General features: G+C 42.4%; 1 protein-coding gene across 6 annotated transcripts in view; it reads left to right on the forward strand.

The window, feature by feature from the left end:
• phldb1b (pleckstrin homology-like domain, family B, member 1b) overlaps positions 1 to 20,451 on the forward strand; it is a 104,816-nt gene that overhangs the window by 24,209 nt on the left and 60,156 nt on the right. For all 6 annotated transcript variants that reach the window (XM_008296894.1, XM_008296895.1, XM_008296898.1 and 3 more), the window contains one exon: positions 11,809 to 11,934. In XM_008296894.1, the coding sequence (XP_008295116.1) occupies positions 11,809 to 11,934 (126 nt within the window). The remainder of the gene's footprint in view (positions 1 to 11,808; positions 11,935 to 20,451) is intronic.

Below are 20,451 nucleotides of genomic sequence, written 5' to 3' on the forward strand. Positions count from 1 at the left end.
TCCCACACAAACACGCTCTTTACTCCACGTTTGGTTTGTTGGGATCTGGTCGGCCTCAGAAGGATCCAGTTCAGCGCTGCGTTTGTGAGTGAAGAATATGTGAGCTATTTGCAGTCGCAACCTTCAGATCACAATCCAGGAATTCTGTCCCAAAGTTATTTGCGTGCCTGTTTTACTACAGTGGCAGCTTTAAATAGTGCAGTACAGCCATTGTTTCCTGATGAGGAACAACACTAATAAAAGAGTGGAATTGACATAAAATTATGTTCAAGCATGCAGTTTATTAGACTGTAGCGAGGTATTTAAAGCTCCAGAGAAATGTGTTTTTGAGAGAAAGTGGTATTTGACAGATATGAAGGCGCTGAGTCAAAAACGAAGGCCTCTGGTCTCCTTTTCTTTCTGCTTATAAATAAAAGGGAAAATATGTGATTGCAGTTTTTTTGTGCGACTTGATGCAAGGTGGCTCAGTGGTTAGCACCGTCGCCTCGCAGCTAGAAGGTCGGCGGTTCACATCCCAGTGAGGACACCGGGATCTTCTGCGTGGAGCCTCCATGTTCTCCCCGTGCAGCGTGGGTTCTCTCCGGGTTCTCCGGCTTCCTCCCACAGTCCAGAAACATGTTGAGGTTAATTGGTGATTCTAAATTGTCCGTAGGTGTGAATGTGAGTGTGCTTGGTTGTCTGTCTCTAAGTGTAGCCCTGTGATAGACTGGTGACCTGTCCAGGGTGTCCCCTGCCTTCACCCTGAGTCAGCTGGGATAGACTCCAGCCCCCCGTAACCCTGGTGCAGACTAGCGGTGTATAGATGATGGATGGATGAATATTATGCATTAATTTGTAAAAGCACCGACAGTTTATTAAAACACTTGAGATGTGCTGCTGTGTAACATGAGTGTATTCTGAGTTGTAGCCTTTGCAGATTAATCGTTCAGCCTAACATGAAGTAGATATAACAGCTTTGGTCAAACCATTGTCTTCACGAGCCGAATACGTTCAACGAGCCTCCCCAACAAAACACGCACAAGACCAATACGTGTAATTTTAGAGGATTTGCATTCACTAAAATTCTTTTCTGATGGTGAGAAAACAATTTTATAGTCAAAAAGATCAAATATCAGTATCTGAATCTGATCAGTTATTAGTTGTAATGACCACTGCAGTAGGAGATTTCTGTTTATTGTCAGTCCATTCAGTGATTTGGTGAGCATCAAGCAAGTTTATTAGAGATTCTGAGCCCTGGATGGGATTCAGAAGCTTCCTAATGTTGTGAGCAATGCTATTTCTACCCTTAACCAACTTTGTTTGATCAACGTCTACAAGTGAAGGCAGTTCTATGGCTTAGGTTAAGATATCAGGTCCACATTTAGTAAGAAAAGTACAATAACACATCAGTGCAGAACCCCTTTAAGTTCTGCATACTGTGGGATGGGAGATATTATTCAAATGTATGACCCAGAATGTAGCTGGAGAAAGAAATGCAGCTAGAACTGAAACAGAAGTTTTATTGGTTGGAATTTTTTATTTATGGCGCCTGGTGCTGCATGTGGTAACCATGAGATAGAAACCAGATTTTTGCCTTTTCAGACACTAAAAGTAATGGGACTGAGGAGTACAACTAATTTTGCAGATTCTTTTACGTTTATTGCGAAATAGTTGTGCACGTAATACCACGGAAAAGTAGCTAATAAAGTTAGAGGAGGAATGCTTCTCTTCAGCGGGACTTTAAAAACAGCTTGATGGATGTCTAGAATAATGTAGTAAAGATGTGTGCTGTTGCTTTTATGGGGCTGTCAACAGAGGCAGCAACAGCAGGACGGACAGACGCCGCAGCACATGATACGGATACATGTTCATTTGAGTACGTCGCGGTCCGCTAGTTTGTCTTCTTTTGATCAGATGTTCTGTTCAATACTGTACGTTATTATATAATTTTTACCAATAACTTAATTTTCAGTTTGAAACTTTTAGAGCAAACTTTGAAGTAGAGCCCGACTGATTTATAAATCAGTACAACTGGTGGCTATATTGATGCATGCAATGGTCCATAGAAAGAAATATCCATCCATCATTATCTATACACCGCTTAATCCTCACTAGGGTCGTGGGGGGCTGGAGTCTATCCCAGCTGACTCAGGGTGAAGGCAGGAGACACCCTGGACAGGTCACCAGTCTATCACAGGGCTACACTTAGAGACAGACAACCAAGCACACTCACATTCACACCTACGGACAATTTAGAATCACCAATTAACCTCAACATGTTTTTGGACTGTGGGAGGAAGCTGGAGAACCCGGAGAGAACCCACGCTGCACGGGGAGAACATGCAAACTCCACGCAGAAAGATTCCGGGTGTCCTCACCGAGACGTGAACCGCCGACCTTCTAGCTGCGAGGCAACAGTGCTAACCACCGAGCCACCCTGCAGCCCAGAAAGAAACATGCACATTTAAAATAAAGTACCCCACATTACAGACATACTTGTTTGGAAACTTTTTGAATTTTTTTTTACTGATGCATATTATGTTTAATGCTTTGTTGCTTGTTTTTGTTGAAAACTCCTCTCTGTTGTAAAGTTAAACAAACACTAAAGGACAAAGTGTAAAGCAGGAAAATGTTCTCCCTGTGATTCATATCTGTGTTTTTGTAGCATTAAGGGACCAAAAAAGAAGCTGTTTTATTCACTTTATATTTTTTAAATTAATCGGCCAATTAATCGGTTATCGGATTTTTTATTTTTTTGCCAAATATCGGTATCGGCTTCAAAAAATCCATCGCGGTCGGGCCCTATTTTAAAGCTGCATTAACAATATCTTCATACAGAAATCTATCAACTGACTAGATTTTTATATTAAAGCGGTGGCTTCTAGTGATGAACCCACTGAGAATTCTCATCTGTTCTGCAGCTTTATGAAGCGTTTTAGTATCTTTTAGCTGGTTGTGTTTTCAGACCTTTTTGAAAAACACTCCTGCTTCTGATTCTCCTCTCTGCTATGTGTAAAAATAAAAGAAAGTATTGTTTGCTGACACTTTAGCCACGTCACTTGTATACAGTGTGAGCAGGCTGATGAGCCAAAACGATATCGTCCTGTCTGCCTAACATGCTGTCGACCCGTTGCGAGCTGCCAAACAGCTCAGACTTACTGAGTCCCCTGAAGGTGCTCTGTGGTAACTGGCACTAGTTACAGATTGTGTAAGTCCTCAGGGTTACGAGGTGGAGCTGCCATGGATCAGACTTGTTCCAGCTCATCCTTCAACACCCTGTTGCCAGTTTATGGTTCAACCCTCCCTGTTCCCCTTTTAGCAGCACCTCACAAGTCTTGCTGATTCAGAGATGCTCCGATCCAATCGTCTGGCCATGGAGATTAGGCTGCAGGTCTTCAAACATGCTTGTTTCTCCTGCTTAAACACTAAAACTGTTCACATAGCGTTTAATATATGCCAGACCTGCAAGTGACATTGTCATGCAATAGTCAGTGTTACTCATTTCATCCTAGTGTTTTGGTTCATGAGGGAACTTCGGTGCTGTGTAAGCTTGCAGAAAGACGAGTTTCATGCCCGAATGTTCCAGAAATTCAAACTGACTGTTTCATTATAAAATTGTTGCAGAGAAATCTTAAACCCGCAGAGCTTAATTTGCCTAAATAACCCACTCATTGGTGTTGAAGCTCAATCAAACCCAGAGTTTAGAATCAACATTTGTCCTTCATTTACCCTAAAATGTCCTGCTGACGTTCTTCATTGGAACCAAGGTTTTGAACTGATTGCAAGTTTTGCAACTTCATATCCAAATGTCAAAGGGACCACCCTGTCTGCTGTGGGGAAAGGTGATCCCCAGAGAGTTCACCCTCCAGCACCCCTCAGTTCATCCTCCCTGTCACCCAGCTGATTAGGACCCATGATGATGGATCACCGTAGGGAGTCCTCCCAGGCCACCTAGGGAGATGTGCGGGTGAAAGGCTATCAGAAACCTTATCGTGAAGTGAGGTGAACGACCTTTTTTTTTTGAAAGAATGTTTCTTGGTGTTGTGGTTGTGCAGTGTATTATGTCACCACCGTAACTCACTGCTAACCAGATCGTCTCCGGATGTGGCCGCTGTAGGTGAAGTCCTGTGAAACAGTTGTCATGAAGATGAAGACATCAGTGTGTTGAGCAACCCGCACATGTGCCAGAAAAACAGACCCATCCCAAATATCTTTCACTTGAAGCCTCTCTAGTCTAAATAAAGGGCTCAGCGGTTGGAGGAGTGGTGGATTTCTCTGTGTGGTTTGGGCTCGACATCTCTCTGGTCTCATTAACCGACCCACCCAGCGCTCTGGTTAATATGAGGGAGGCATGTCTGGAGCAGATGTGTTCGGGGCTGGAGGTGGGAAACCCCATGTCGTCTGGGTGGAGGCGGGAGTCCAGAAACTCCTTCCATGAAGCGATAGCACAGATGAGCTGTGGATAAGCTGCTGTCTTGTTTGCTCCTTCTGGAAGATTTCACTCGGTGATCTTAAATGTTAAAGTTCAGAATGTCCCAGCAGACCATCTGTCATTCCCGGTTTATTGATTTTACACCAAGTGCTTCTATTAAATTACCTTTCATTCCTGTAATTGCAAAATGAAGCACAGCAGTTTCTCTGTGTCAACACTGTGTGGGTGCTCTGTAATGAATATCTGCATGATTTATGACGGTAGCCCTCCCCACCTTTTCCCCACTGAGTATGATACATGGCCTGTTTAGAGCATCTCCGTATCCTGTCCCATTCCAAGGACCTGGATAACTGCTCGGCGTCTCACTGAACCATAAATCTACTCTTATCTTGTGGGTCTGTGTCGTCTGATGCTCCCTGAAGTGCGTCTCCTCGCAGAGGAAGGATCCATCATGATAAGTAGCTGTGCGGTGTTGTAACGGCCGGATTGATGAGTGCTAATTGGCACCAAGAGACTGCCAGTAATGGACTTTCTCGACGGCATTTCATCGAAAACCTAAAGCAGATGGATCGATTAGGAAAATATCACATCAGCTTTGATTTGTGATTCAGTCATAAATGTAAAAAAAAAAAAACAAGGTCCTTTAAATGTCAGAGTCTCCATATTATTAATGGTTTCCCTTGAAAATGTCATGATGTGCAGGTCTCTGTAAAGTTCAACAATGTTAAGTGGTGCGATATATTTTAGGATTGGAGATCATAAAGGAACTGAACATAGCAGGGTTAAGAATAGAACCTCATTAACTCTACTTTAAAGTTGCGTTCCGTAAGATTTCAGTTGTGGTTGATTTGTTGACGGCTTGAATTTAAAACAGCAGCACAAAGATGCACTAGCAGGAACATAATACAGCTCTTATAGGGCGCGAGGAAAGAGAACGTCTGTCCACATATAAAACTATATAAAAACTATGTCTTTAAAGCTGACAGTTGGTTGTTAATGAACAATCCAAGCTCTGGTTGCCTAGGTAACCCCGCTGTATATTTCACACCCCAAATGTTAACAAGTGAGACTCGCCATCTTCTGCTGCAACAGTTCACCCTTTTATTTCAACACGTAGTGCAGTTTATAACTCAAAGCTGTAACTTTTTCAAAAAATTCGATGATATATGTGAGTCCAGTTGCACAAATCAGGTTTCTGGAGATCACAATGATGAGCTGCTCTTCTGTTTGATGTGGTGGAAGTGATGGATGTTGTTTCCTTTTGGTAAATGTTTGGGGAACTCAGTGGTGGTGTCACGTCTTGCTACCACTGGTTGTCTCAAAGCTCAGATTCATGTAACTCACTACCTACTCTTGTTGTTTCGACAACAGTTATTTTGCCTGTTGTGTTCCATGATCTCTGGTCGCACATTGCTGGTGATCTTGTCCTGTGTGTATATCCTTTGTGGCTGATATCAATGATGTGAAATTGAGGACAATAATTAGAGGATTGTCTCCTGCAGCTTCCTCAGTTGTAAAAAGGCAATTTGAATCCACTGGTGCACTCTGCCACTAGCAGTGGATGTGACTGCTGTATTAGAGTGGAAATGATTGAATCTAAAGGCCATTGCTCAGAAATAGTCACCATAAATGGGATGAAAAAATGTTTAACTACCTGCCAGTACCTCTTGATGTTTGGTGTGTCTATAGTCAGTGTGCACTAATGCATCTTGTGTGCCCATAAACATGGTTTTAGACAGTCTGCATTTACTGCTGAAGGAAAGAGTGTTCCATAGTCATCAAATTAATAGAGCTTGCAAATTGATTTGCGGTCAAGTGGGAGTGGATGTTTTTTAGTAGTCTGATTGCAGAATGTCGAGATCATTTTCTCTGAACTGTAAGAAAGAAGAATCATGTTTTCCGTCACATAAAAACTAGTCAGTTAACTCCTGTATGGGCACTTCTAGCATCTAAAATGTGGGAAATCTATCTAGTGCAGTAAAATGGGTGAAATGCTGTGAGTAGTGTTAGCTTCCACTACATCCTGTTATCTTGTAGGACAATGCTGTACCACAGTGTCGAGTGGTACACGCTCGCCACCGTCTCTGAATGAGCATGTGTTTCTGTGTGTACCAACCATGTGTTCTCTCCGATTTGCTGAGTCATCACGTGCTGATCCCTGGTGGCCTCTGTACTGTCAGCGACCACAGAAACACACACACACACACACACACACACATGGGGGGGCTGCTAGTGCTGAGGTGCAGGGTCAGGCTCCCTGGGGGGGCAGCAGAGTGACTGTCAGCTGCCAGCAGCAGTTTGTGCTGAGACCCGGGGAGAGCAGGAGAAACGTCCTCCCTCATCCATCAGCCTCTGGCGGCTTCTGCACCGCTGTGGCCTGCATGTGTGCGGATACACGCAGCAACACCGCGCTGAAGCATGCTGTCTGTGCTGGGTGCGATCTACTCACGGCTACTCGGTGTACGGCGGTTTCTTCTTCTGGTCTCACTCGCATGCGTGCTGCTTCCCAGAGCAACAGCCGCCGTGAATAAGTTGGGGATTTCAACTTTAGCTGGAGGCGGCAACGGTGACGTCTCCTCAGAAGTCTTGAGTGTAGCGGTTTAAGCATGTTGTGAGCACTGCATGCTAAAAGTGGTGAAACATATTAAATGTGTTATTCCAATTTACAGATAACCATATGTGTGTCAGAAAACAAGACCAAGTGTACCGACGTGCCAACAGTGAGATGCTAACAGCTGCTTGCTAACATGCTTGCAATGTCAGTGCTAACATGCTAAAGTCGCTACCATGTTACCCGGCGCTCCACATCCCATTCTTTTCTTTTTTTCATTTCAGTATGCACTAAAGTTGCTCTTACAAAGTATGTACTCTACACATTAAGCACATTTGACAACTGTTTAATAACTATTTCTGCTACTATTTGAATGCATACTTAATCGTAATTGGAACATGTTTGCATGCTAACTTGCTGCTTTTAGTAAACTTGTGTTTTGGACTTTATGTTGTGCAAAAAAGCAACACATGATGTTGTCATCTCACCTTTTTCCACTACATTTCTACCTAGTCAAATTACATTTTACACAGTGAAGAATCACTGAAGATAAGTGCTATTTGTTGTCCAGTGTTTGATTGAAAACAAATTATGCTGTAACTTAAATCTTACAAATTTAATGATTTAAATTTTAGTTTTCTATATGTAGAGTTGTGTTAATTTTATGCGTAACTTAGACATTCTGTAATTCATTTACTGCTACTAACTATGAAAATAGCCGCTGCTTAACTAATGAGAACTCAAAAGGGAGCGGTATGCTAGCAGCTTTGTGAGGCTGACACTGTGGTGTTTTAAGCTAAATGCTAACAGCATGCTAACAATGCTAATAGTAATATGCTACTTTTTAAGTAGGTATAATGTTTACCATGGTCACAATCTTAAGTTTTAGCATGTAGCTATGCTAACATTTGCTAGTTAGCATAGCCAAGGGTGGGGACATAAAAACATGTCTGCATGTTAATGTGAAATACTATCATTTATTCTAAGGTTTGCGCTTTTACAGCATCAATAATGGATATACAACCAAACAACGTTACATTAGCTGATACATGGTCGTCATTCGATCCTAATGTCAGGTCCATATTGGCAGCAAGTCCATCACAACAAACACTGTTATTGCAGGTGCAGTTGTTCACCTTCGTCATCAGTGTTTTTTCCAGACCCTCCAACAGACACGTTCACTGTTTGACAGAACTGCTGAGTAGAAATGACGCAGCGTGCCACAGAGCCGTCGCCAAACCCCTCCAGCTCTCAGAGTGAGCGATGAGTTTGTCATGACAGTGTCAGATACATGCCGCTTCAAGCTACGTTCTTTTAAGCAGTATTTTCTTTGGAAGTGCCTGAATTGATGTTCGGCAGGGAGATCATGTTAGTGCAAGTCAGGGGTAGGAGCGTGTGCTGTGACTCAGGGAGGTGGAGGCAGGAGAGCGCTGCTGGCACAATCCAGGGGAAACAGGAGATAGGTGAAGGAGTCGAATGACTGCCGAAGCGGAGAGCATGAAGACACGGTGGCAGGGCTGACGTGGCTCTGCAGACCGCGGTATTAACATCCTGATGACTGCTTCCAAATGTCCTATTCAGCATGTTTTTTTGTTTTTCTCTTTCACGACCAGACCGATGGTGCGCTCATTTTCCTGCTGATGAGACTTCCAAATATCGACAGAAACAGTACGAACTGTGGAAAATACCGACCAAAGTTATGCAGAGGACGGTGTTGTAACCGCTGAAGGGAATGCTGATGGAAATTTTTCAAAACCAGCCTCTGCAACCACTTCATAGAGATGCTTATGGTGGAAAAGAAATAATGCAAACAAGCAAACTCTTGCATGTCGACTGATCACGAAGGCATGCAGGTTTTATTGTACCAATATAAAGATCAGTTACAGTGGTGTTTGGCACTGGCACGGCACTTAATAACACAAGCATCAAGGCTTTTTGGATAGAAGTTTTTACAATGGGATTCAAGTCTGCAACCAAGCAGTTAGTGAGGATTCTTACATAGACTGGCCATGCCGAGACCTGTTTCCATGTTTGGGTGGAATACAACTCGAAGCCTTTAGATGCTTTTTGTATTTTTTTTTTGTTGTTGTTTTGCCAACTTTATCAAAAGTAGGTGTTGTAGAAATGCTTATGAGCAGTCAGGTGAGGGAGTTGTTCATGTTGATGTCTCTCAGTTACCTGTTGTACAGACATAGGACAGGATCATTTGCACGTTTTTGTGTGTTGCATTAATGAACGTATCTCATCAAAACTTGTTTCATAGTACCGCGTGTTTTCCCTGTGTATGTATTAGTTACCTCCGCCTGTCCTAAGAAGTGCATTTTAGGTTAAATGGTGACTTTTAAACGGTAATAAACGGTCATTCTGTCAACCACTTGCCCAGGTCTGCAGAGGGTCAGCTGGTATGGATCATGAAGGTATAGACGGATACATTTATTGACTGAAATATTTTGTGTCAACTACATACAAGATAAAATAAATACCAAGAAATATATTCAAGTCAAAACTAGCGTGTTACATCTGCAGTGGCATCTCATCGTCATTTTGTTCTTCTGTCGCTGCTGGGCTGCACGTTCACACCACTGGTCCAACAAACACCTGTTTTCCATCCGTTTTGTCTTTGCCCACAGTTTGTGATGCAATCAGGTGTTTTCTTCCCAGGCTGTCAGTGGATGTCTGTCCATAATAAAAGGGCATCTGGCTCTGTTGTACATCACCCCAACCCTCCTGCGTGATGGAGAAGTTTCCGTCTTTACCTCAGGCCTCATGACGGCAGGCAGGGATCTTATCTCTGGCCGGACCGGAAGACCTTTTCCCTTGTAATCTCAGCCAGACACAATGGAGCTATATTGAGAAAGCCATAAACAAGCGATTGCTTATCTGTTATCGAGCTCCTGGCACATGAAAGGACTGAATTAGTTATGTGCATTATGCGCTGTGACATTTCAGACCAGATAGTAAGTGGATGTGACTGATATTACCATAGAGACCCTTTGTGTTTGTTGCTTTGAGCTGTGTCATGTAAGTGAGTCGAGGCCTGATCAGTGTGAGGAGCAGCAGGGTTAGTTTTAACTGATGACAGAAAATGCAACTTGGGCAACTTAAACATGCTATAACAAATTGTTATTATTATTCTTGCCACTTTGGGCACCAGTAAGAAGCTGTAAACAGCAAAACATGTTTTTATTTGCTCAGTTGCGTAACCACCAAGCAGCAACATCCAGAGCTAAAAATAATTTCCAAAAACTGCAGTTCCTCAAATGGCCACTTGAAACAGGCTCTCAAAGCCAGTCCGTCCCCACAGACCCCAGTGTTAAAATGCCCAACGTTACAGCAGAAATAAACATGTTACGGTTTTGGTGTTTTATGGCTACATGCTCTGCTCACTAAACCTGAATGGGGATGTTTTTTTTTTTTTGTAGCTCAGCCATTTAATATATATGAATCAGCAAAGTTACCAAAAATAGAGGTGTGGCCTCTTTGAGTGACAGTCATGTGACAGTCTGTGGCTCTTTGACTCTTTTTTTTTCTTCTTGTCATTGCAACAAGTTATTTGATGTTGTACAATTTATGATTAGCTTTAAAGTGCACACAACAAAAAATGTAAATGTACATTACAGTTAGCCTGATAATACCAAACAAACAACCATATGTTGAAATGTATTTAGAAATCTTAAAGGCTCTAAAGTTTGATACGATTGCCCCAGTTAATTAACATCTGGCAAACTAAATACACAATAAGACATTTGTTAACAGTGAAAATGATCATTTGATGTCCCTCAATAGAGCATTCTGTCATCAGCTTGTTTACTGTGGACTTAAATATCCACAGAAGCAGCATTTTTAGAGCATCTTATCTGCTTAATTGGTTGTATTTCCTGCAGAAGTAGGATGTCGGGGCGAGGCAGTTTAGATTGAACTGATGGGATTCCATTTTAGTGAGAGAAGACAGAGTTATTTGATTGTGGGAGTATTTTACTAACTGAAATCATTTACACTTCTCGTCTTGCAACCCAGACCGGAAAAATAAATAAATAAATAAAATTTTTTAAATGCAAATATGTGTGTTTTTGTGCAAATAAGAAACGTCTCCCAAACTTTAATGCCTCTTAAAGATCAGTTCTCCACTTTGTCTCCGTCGCTGGCTGCAGTTTTTCTCATCTAAATTCATCAGCTCCAAGTGTCAGCGGGCATTAGTTTAACGTTGTGACAAGGGACTGTGTGGCCTCATGCTTTGTGTTGATGATGGTAAACAGTGAGTCAGCACGGCCTCTCTGTGCTGTTGGTTTGTGTTTGAACACTTTGCACTCTGCTTTTGTCCCTGATGCTGTCAGAACAGCGCTCATGCTTGATATTCACATTTCTTACCTCTCTGCTGGGTACCATGGCAGTCCGCTGTGTCTCTGTTAAACCTGGATGCTGCTGTGCAGGTTTTGGGTGATTGTTCTCTTGCCATTTGGGGTAGTGTGGTTATTTGCTTTTTCTCTGAGAGTAAGAAGATTAATACCACTCTCATGTCTGCACACTAAATATTAAAATGTATGTAGCCAGTTGCTGGCAGTGGCGGAAAGCAAAAGAGTACCTTTTGTTCTATACGCTTGGAGATGTTCTATGCTGGAGAACACATATTAAGTAAAAATACTCAAACATTGCCATGACTGGGCATTACCACTCTGAAACTGCAGTGTGCTGATGCCATAGCGAGCCAGATTTCTTCCACTTTAGGCTAAATTGACCTCTACTGCATGCTCTCAGTAAATCTCAAACTTTAAATTGGTGTTTTAAAAAAAATAAAAAAACTCTTGTGGAACAAAATGAATGTAACAACATATGTCCTGCTTTCCAGGCTGTATGCTGTGTTTTGGCCAATCAGCCTTCTTTCGCTTCAACCACCCTGAGGAAGCCTTCAGGATGAAGAGCATGATGCCCCAGGGAGGAGGAGTCTCCACCGGGGACTACAGACTGTGCACAGGTACTGTACATACTCATATTTATGCTCATATTTTACTCGTGCATTTGTGTGCTCTGCTTTATTTTCTGTCTGTTGTAGCTCAGAAGTACTAACACTAACCTTAATGGCAGTTCTTCCTTCTTCGAAAACTTGGTGTTAATAAAAACACACTAGCCTTTTGTCCCATGAATAATAAGACTTTAAAAAAAAAAAAGCATTTCCCTTCTTGAAGTTCCAGTTTCAGCCTGGCCTGTGCGGATGAATGGGCCAGATTGTTACAGGCTGGTGGTGGAGGTGGAGCAGAGGGCACTTGTATTTTACAGGTGGATGTTTGTAGAGCAGTAAACTCCAGGCATTTTTCTCTTTTTATAACCTGGCTAGGGTGGAGGAAGTGTAGTAGCACAAGGCAGTCTGGGGAAGGAACAGCGTGTCACTTTGGCGATACACAACACTGTGCCAATGTATGTCTTTAAAAATAGTCTCGTAACCTGCAGGGCAACTTGATTTTCTTTCTATGGTTGTCTTTTTAATTATTTCTGGTTTAGAAGCAGGCATTCTGTTTTCTTTTGCATTGCTGCATGAGCTGTAAACCCGTCTGCAAAATAAATTGAGTCTTTTTCAGTTATGTTTCTATTCTGAAACAAGAAATATTACATTGAAAACAGGAACTTCTCAGCGTTTACAGCATAGAAAAGGTATTTTTATTTAAATGCACTCAGTAAAGGCGTGGATTGCCATTTATTTCTGTTTGTAGCTCAGTTACAAGACCCTTGTTGTCAGTATGAGCCTTTAAAATGCAGTACCCGTTGAACCCTGGAGCCTGAATGGTGCCCAGCTGGGACCTGGCGCTGGAGTTCACACTATGCATGTTTTATGAGCATCTCATTCCACTGCGTCTCTAGGCAAAGTTTTCAGCTGCTTGCATTTGTGTGTGCATGTGTGTATGTGTGTGTGTGTGTGTGTGTTCTAAGTGTTCCTCCTGGCAGACACAACTGTAAGTGTACCTTCGCTTGGCCAGCTCCACTACCAGAGAAGTGTCACAGCATCTCGTTATTTAGCTCCTTTCACTGTTGACGCTGCCTGCCACCAGTGGATAAGTATAGCACACAGGCGTGCTGGCTGCTGTGGACTTCCTGATCCACTAATGAAAGCCTTCCGTTGTTTAGAAACGTACCAATTATGCATTCCTGAGCTGTGTTCAGATGAAGACTGCTTATACCACTCCCATGATAAACTGGGCATATCTGTCATATCGGCTTGCAAAGACTTGAAAATGACACTTATCTCTGTGAATTCAAGGACCAGAGCTATTATGGAGGCCCAACCCAGATAAATCAAGGAATTATAAATTTCACAGTTTGTACAAATTAAATAATCGTACTAGTTTCTCGTATGCAGCCACACGTCAAGACTACATTCTGACAATGTACAATGTTATGGTCAGTTTATGATACAGGATTGTCTAAACCTCACTCTCCATTTGAAACACAGCTGAAACACGATGGCCAAGGGTTTCATCCTTTTGCTTTGTGCAACTCTCTAAGTGCTGGGGGATGCAATATACTTTAAATGTGGAGATGAGAGCCTCTCCTGCAAAGACATTCATAGTGCTGCACTCTGACATTCACATGAAATATGAAATATTTGTGGAACGATGAAGAATGATGAATAAAGTTCAAAGCCTGGCTCCTCTCTCAGCTCCACATGCCTGGCCAGCCACTGTGGGTGTGGATGCCAGAAAGTAACAGAAAATGTCAAACATTCTCATTCTGACACCTGAAAGGTGTGTGGGGGGGGGAGGGGCTTAGACCCTTATTTGAGAGGTAGATGAGAGTTAGTCTTCTAAATCTTACGGAACTTGTCATCTGGACAGTGCCATGGATGTGAAACTGATTTCAATGTCATCAGCCCATTAAATGGCCCTTTGTCAGTTCAAACCATTCTCATATGTATGGGCCAGTAGGAACCTCCACCTTGTAGTACTGAGCGTACTGAAAGGTGGAGGAGATTTCTTGCTTCTTGTTTGTTAGGATCCCCATTAGCACCAGCATAAGCATCGGCTATTCTTCCTGGGGTCCACACACATACGCACAATCTCACTTATACACACAAGAACCACAAACAAATCAAAACAAAACATAACAACTCGTCTCGTTAACTTTACAAAATAAGGAAGAGAAACAAATTGTCATTCAGTACACTATACATTAAATCATATACAGAATTATCGATACATCATTATTTATCTGGAACGCATAATTCTTCATCATAGACATATTATCAGAATGACCTTACACAACATCTTTATCAATCCAGTTCTTCAACCAACTGTATCCAAGAAAATAGGGCAAATTACGTTCTATGTTCTTTGCTCTCACAAGCATTACATTTTATTTTGAAACATCATTTTACTGGGCAGGTAAAATGGGCAGGTGGTCCCATATATATATGAGAATGATACGCATTGATAATTGGTCATTTAATGGCCTGATAACAGTCAAATCATTAGGGATGTATAAAGTGCAGTGGACACCACGGTCCATTAAAGTGCTCTCTAAAAACACAAAGAAATGGAAAGTGGCTACTTAGCGTCTTGGATTTTGAGCCCACAGAGATCAAGTGTTTCCCTGGTTTATAGTTGGCTTTACACACACATAAACAGAGGGAAAATTATTGATGCAGATCTTTGAGTCTTTTTGTTTTTCTATTAGACATGAAGACTTAAATTCTGGCCATACACCATGTATAAAACATGGACGTAGCCTTAAGATCTGAAAAGTGAGGCTCAGGCAGAGGTGCCTTCTTTGCAACAGCCAGCAGGGGGCGACCCCTGGTTGCAAAAAGAACTCAGTTTGTAAAGAAGTCAATCAGAAAATTACTCTACATCTCCCTTGATCTGTTACCTCAGTAAACATCTTACTAATGAGTTTATAGTCCCAATCACTAGTTTCAAGATTGTTTGAGTACAGCTTGGTGGTCATTTTGTAACTTATGGTCCCGTTTAGAGTAAAATAGACGATAAAGCGGAGTATATTTTAGGGCAGGACTACCTTGTGATTGACAGGCTGCTACTACATGACAGTATGTAGTGTCCTTGAGTTCTCAGTCAGATCCACCACTCGCTTATCACATCTGGTTTTAAAACAGGGAGGAGGATGACGGCCAAATCCCAAACTTGAAGCTTCATACCAGTAGTAAACAAACCAGTGGGTGATGTCACGGTGCCTTCATCCATATTTTATGTACAGTCTAGGTTTCGGGCCCTGCCCTAGTGCGGCATGACAACTTTGTACCTCTGTAACTGTTGTACCAATAAATAATTGTGTAATTTCGAGGCAGAAGATGTGACCTGAGAGGGACATTTAGATAGACGGGGTAATGCAGACAGTTCAGGCAGTAAGAGTCACCAGTGCCCGAACAAAGACCTGATTCCTCTCTGGCTTCTCACCCCCAAGGCTCCCATAAGCCCTTTTCAGACACGAGATATGTAACAGTGCTGCTTCATCAATCCGTTAAAGTAACTGCATCGTCACTGAATTTAATTCACTTTTATGTTAATGTTCCTCACAGCTTCATTCAGACAGAGCCACCACAGTGACGGAGAGAGCCACAGCACGCACCACACATTAGTCATACAGGCGGGATTAGACTGTGCACCAAGTGATTTATTATGCACTAATAAATAAAAGACTGACTCCAAATCTGCTGCATAAGAAATCATTTAACTATAGCTTATGAACTGTGACTGCGTGACAGCTCGCGTGTCTGGTGTGAAGAACAGTACACAGTGTGACTACTGTTAGATGTTGAGCGGTCTTGTAATGAAGACGTTTCTACTGCTATTGTTCCATGTGCATATATGTGCCCAGCTCTGTCACCTTTGGAGACGCTCATATGGATCCTGTTGCCGTTTGATGCTGCAGGTATTTATTAAACTCAGAGGAAAGACTCATAAAACAGCTGGAAGCAACAAAGTAAACTTCAGCTCCTGTTCATGTTTTGTCAAAACCTCGAGTACAATATCTTTTGGGTATCTTGTTAATTTGTTTTCATCCTAGTCAGGTTTTATTTTATGGACATTAGAGCTTGAAATAGATGTGTAATTGTAGAGCAAAGTGAATGATGATTTTGGCTGCAAACTGTCGCTTTCTGTCGTGTCTTTGGATCAGTATTTATATGAAATGTGTAAGAAGTCTTCCTCGAATCACTTTACACATTTAGAAACATGTTGTGATGTGATCTTGTGAGTGGCTGTCTGTTTATATGACAGCATGCAGTTCAGACTTGTGCCATGTTGGAACCGATACAGAAATGTTACTAGGTTCAGCCTTGTTAGACTGTCGGTCCAACTTTTATGGACATGTGACGAGGGGGCTCATGCAGACAGGAAGCTGAGGTGTCTGATTAACAACAAAAGAGTGCACATCTGAAAGGAGCTGGGGTTTAAACCTGGGTCTCTGCGGTGGTGAATGAATGTACTGCTTTGAAAAATCAGGAGGTAAACTCTACTTCTGTATTGTCTCTACCTTCATTCATTGTGCACTTGTTGTCATACATTTGTGCAAAAAGTGCTTTGCAAAGTGCTGCTGTGTCTCTGTGATGCCAGTCACATTCACCTGTCTGCTGTTCAGTTTTGGCAAGCTTTCAGTCAGCCATCAATGACGGTCCACTGCCCGGCTGTCTCCAGCCAGCCGTCTTTCAGCTACCTCCTCTCCACTGATCGGACGTTTCCTGTGCCTCCTGCCAGGCCAGCAGACGGCTTTGTGGGCCTGAGCTGCTCACTTAAAGTGGCCAGCGGCTGGAGTTACAGTGTCTTTTTTCAGACACTATTTATAAATCCTCCCAGTTCCAGTCTACTGTCTGCCATCTCTGCACCCTCCCTCCCTGCCTGGGTTTCCCCCTCCTGCACCCTCCCACCCACCCATCGGCCTTCTGAGTGTCAGCCTCGCTTTTCAATACCAGGCCTTTATCTCCCAGTGATTTGGCTGCTGTATCTATCATTGGCTGCTTTACAGTCTGCAAAGAGCAGCTCACACAGACAGGGCTGGGGGTTTGTGATGCAGCTGTGGTTGCAGTAAGGCACCACCACATGCTGAATCTCCACTGTGTTTTGTTTCTCATCATTATGAAATGACATCAAGTGCTCGTCAATAAAATTGGAGAGGACACTTTTGGATACCAAACAAAAACTCTTCTGGCTATTTAAAGGGATAAGCATATCTTATTTTCTGTTTCCAAAACCAGTTAAAACCCGCACGTCCATCCTGAGGGAAAACCTGTCCTTGTAGTCTTTCACCATGCTGGATCAATTAGGATTTGTGGTTCATGTTTTGTACGAAAAAGGCATCGCACACATGCAGCAATTATTTTTTATGCTGAGTAGAAACAATTGAATTTCAACTCACTCCCCCAAAGTTCTTTGATTTGATTAATTGAAATGTTCACATTTTATTTTTTCTCTCCTTTGAAGTTGTTCCTGTTCGGGGTCATGTGTTGCTTTGGGAAAGAAAACTGACAACAAGAAACATATCGGGGCTGAGAAATGTGTGTCTGCAGCAGAGGACGCTGCATTTTCAGGACTGTTGTTTAGTTGCTGGACCATATTTCTAAGGCCTTTGTTTTTCGCAATGGTGCCACCCTCTGAATTGGATTATTATGGGAATAATATCTGTTGAAGCGAGGACCCACATTTGTGGTCAAGATGGACAGCAATCATGGTGCAAACCCTAAATATGAATCAGCTTTTAATTGTCAACCATAAAGACAATTGTAATGCCTTCAGCTGGACAGCACAGTTCTAGATAGCTTGACAGAAGGGGCCTTTCTTGTCTTTTTCTAAACTTTCAAATATCTGTTTGAGCTCTGGTGCTTAGAAAGGCCATTGCATACGACTCCATTGTTATTTTACCTGATAATTACCTAATTATGCTAATTATACAATTTGCTTCACAGGCAACTCTTAGCAATGAAGCTTAATTGCAGGACAGAAAGTAACACTTGGGTTGAATTTACCTTTAAAACTGTAATTACCTTGACATAAGTATCTTTTAAGTGGAATAAATCTTTTAAACGACGATTACTTGGACAGTAAGTAGTATTTTGAGTTAAATTAGTCTTTCAAACTGTAAATCAATCGTTAGAAAGTACTATCTGGATGGAATAAAACTTTTAAAACTCTAAGTACTTGGACAGAAAATAATATTTTGACTAGAATACACCTTTAAAACTATAAATACTTGCACAAAATGTAGTATTTGGGTGTAATTTATGCACACTGTAGCTATCTTTCAATTCACTTTATAGGTTTGTCGAGAAAAACAAAGGTCCAACAACCGCGGTCCTGAAACTGCAGCCTCCTGTAGTGCAGACACAAAATATTGTTGTGACCTGCCATTGCCACCAGAGGACATTTTAATCATAGTCCAATATCAGTCCTTTTTTAAAAAAAAAAAAATCTCAAACCCTTACTTTTTTATGTTAGTAAAATGTCAGCACAGCGGCCTAGTTTGTTCTCCAGGTAGTCATTTGCTGATGCTTTTTCCCCTGTCACATCTAAAACTGACAAAATCTTCATTATAGAGACAAATAACAGTGACAAGCCATAAAAACCACTGCTGTGACTCTTTAAACAGCCTGTAAATCTCACTGTAGTCACTCCGGACAGGAAGCTGCGCGAAGTTAGCAGCAACAACGGAAGAAAGACACTTTTAGCTTCAAAATAAAGCACACAGAAAAAAATCTTATTTGAGGAGAAATGCCTGTTTAAGTGAGCTGCTCTGGAATACCATGTGTCACGCTTGAAATTATTTGAGCCCTAAAAAAATCTGCTAATGTCAATAATGGGTCGCTTTTCAGAACATTTCTGCTCAGACTGACTGGCTCTATACATTCCTATCACGGTGAAACAGACAGCATGTTATTCTACACTTGTTCTCAGCGGTGACACTTAAATAACATACCGTGTGTTTTGACGTTTACGAAGTCCGAGCTTTAATCTGAAGGTCGGGACCGGAGACGCCGCGTTAGATCCGCTGTAGCTTGACAGCAGCGGTTCGGTAGTGAGCAGCGGTGCCCGGCAGCACCCCAACCCCGGCTGAAACATCACGGCGGTGCTGAACCTCCATATCTGCCTCGGCGTGTGGAGCCAGACACGGCAGGGCTCCGTCACAGCCGCGGTGTTAGCGGTGTCCGGAGGATGTGGGCCTCATGTGTGTGTCATGTAGCAGGTGAACCGCTCTGAAACTGACCGGCTCGCAGTTGTGTTCCTTCATGTGAGTAAACCCTGCTGCTTACTGCCTGAGCTTTGGGCGAGAGAAGTGATACGAACCGGTCACACGCCAAACTGCATTAACAATCCGTCGGTTTCATGTTCATGTACCTATCTGGGAGGGAACACACATCGCAGGACAACATTACATACTTGAATCGATTCATTTGACTTCAATTATTCATTCAGCACACAGCCGATCAATACAAACGTCCTTTTCGGGAAAGACAATCTCCTATTTCTCTGGGTCACAATATCACAGTATGTTCTCATAAGGGGAGATTGCAGCTGAACCAAACGTGTGTTAATATTTCAGCAAGCGCATAATGACGATGGAATTAATGCCGAATTACAGTCATCGTCGCATGTAATAAAATATCCCGAGTCGTGTTGCATCTGACTCTTTGCTTTGCTGGCAAGTGCGCTAATATTAAATTGACAGATTTTCAAATGAAGTTCGGCATGGTGTAGTCGAGGCGCTAGTCTGTATCCCATGACATCATTGCATGGGCTTTCCCTCAGCAAACGGTTGCATTTATTTCTGTCACCCCACCCCCTGCACGTAGGAATCAAATCGGTTTGTTGTCTGTGGGAAACGGTGTGACATTGACATTTATGCACAGCCTGGCTGATACAGTGCATTAATGTGGCAGCCTGCACACCATAATGCTGCATGATTTGCATGAAAATGTATTCAGATGTAATTGTGGCCATGCTGTCAGGCTATTGTATGGCAGTGTTATTATAAGAGAGCAGGCAAAGCTGCTCCCATCTCAGCTGCACAAGCACAGCTAATGCATTATTTGTGAATCTTCCATATTTTAAAGCAGTTTTTTTCTAGTGGGACATCTCCCTCTAACATCATCTTCACAAGCAGATGCAATAGACTTTTCTATTTTCTTCTGTTGTTTTGTCTGTTTGTGTTATCATTTGCTCCATCTCCCAGTCGTTTCAAGATTTCTAACGTCATTACACCGCTGTTGGCTGGACGTGACAGCTCTATTCCTCTGCTGTCTTTTATCACCTCTCAGTGTTTGAACTCCCAATTATTCTCATGTTTCCATTTAAAATGACAACGAGTCAGTTTAAACAGATTTCATTTAACATTAATAAAACCCAATCTGTGCGCTGAGCCCTGCCTCAAGGCCACGCTGGTGACTCTCCCACGTGGCCGTGCGTTTCTGTTGTAATAATCTACTATGCTGACATTAGAGAGAGATGGTTAAGATTAGATTACCCGGCCTGTGTCCTACGCTGCTTTCGGGCATCAC

Source organism: Stegastes partitus, unplaced genomic scaffold (genome assembly GCF_000690725.1).
Source record: "Stegastes partitus isolate 25-593 unplaced genomic scaffold, Stegastes_partitus-1.0.2 Scaffold1162, whole genome shotgun sequence".
Classification (NCBI taxonomy): domain Eukaryota; kingdom Metazoa; phylum Chordata; class Actinopteri; family Pomacentridae; genus Stegastes; species Stegastes partitus.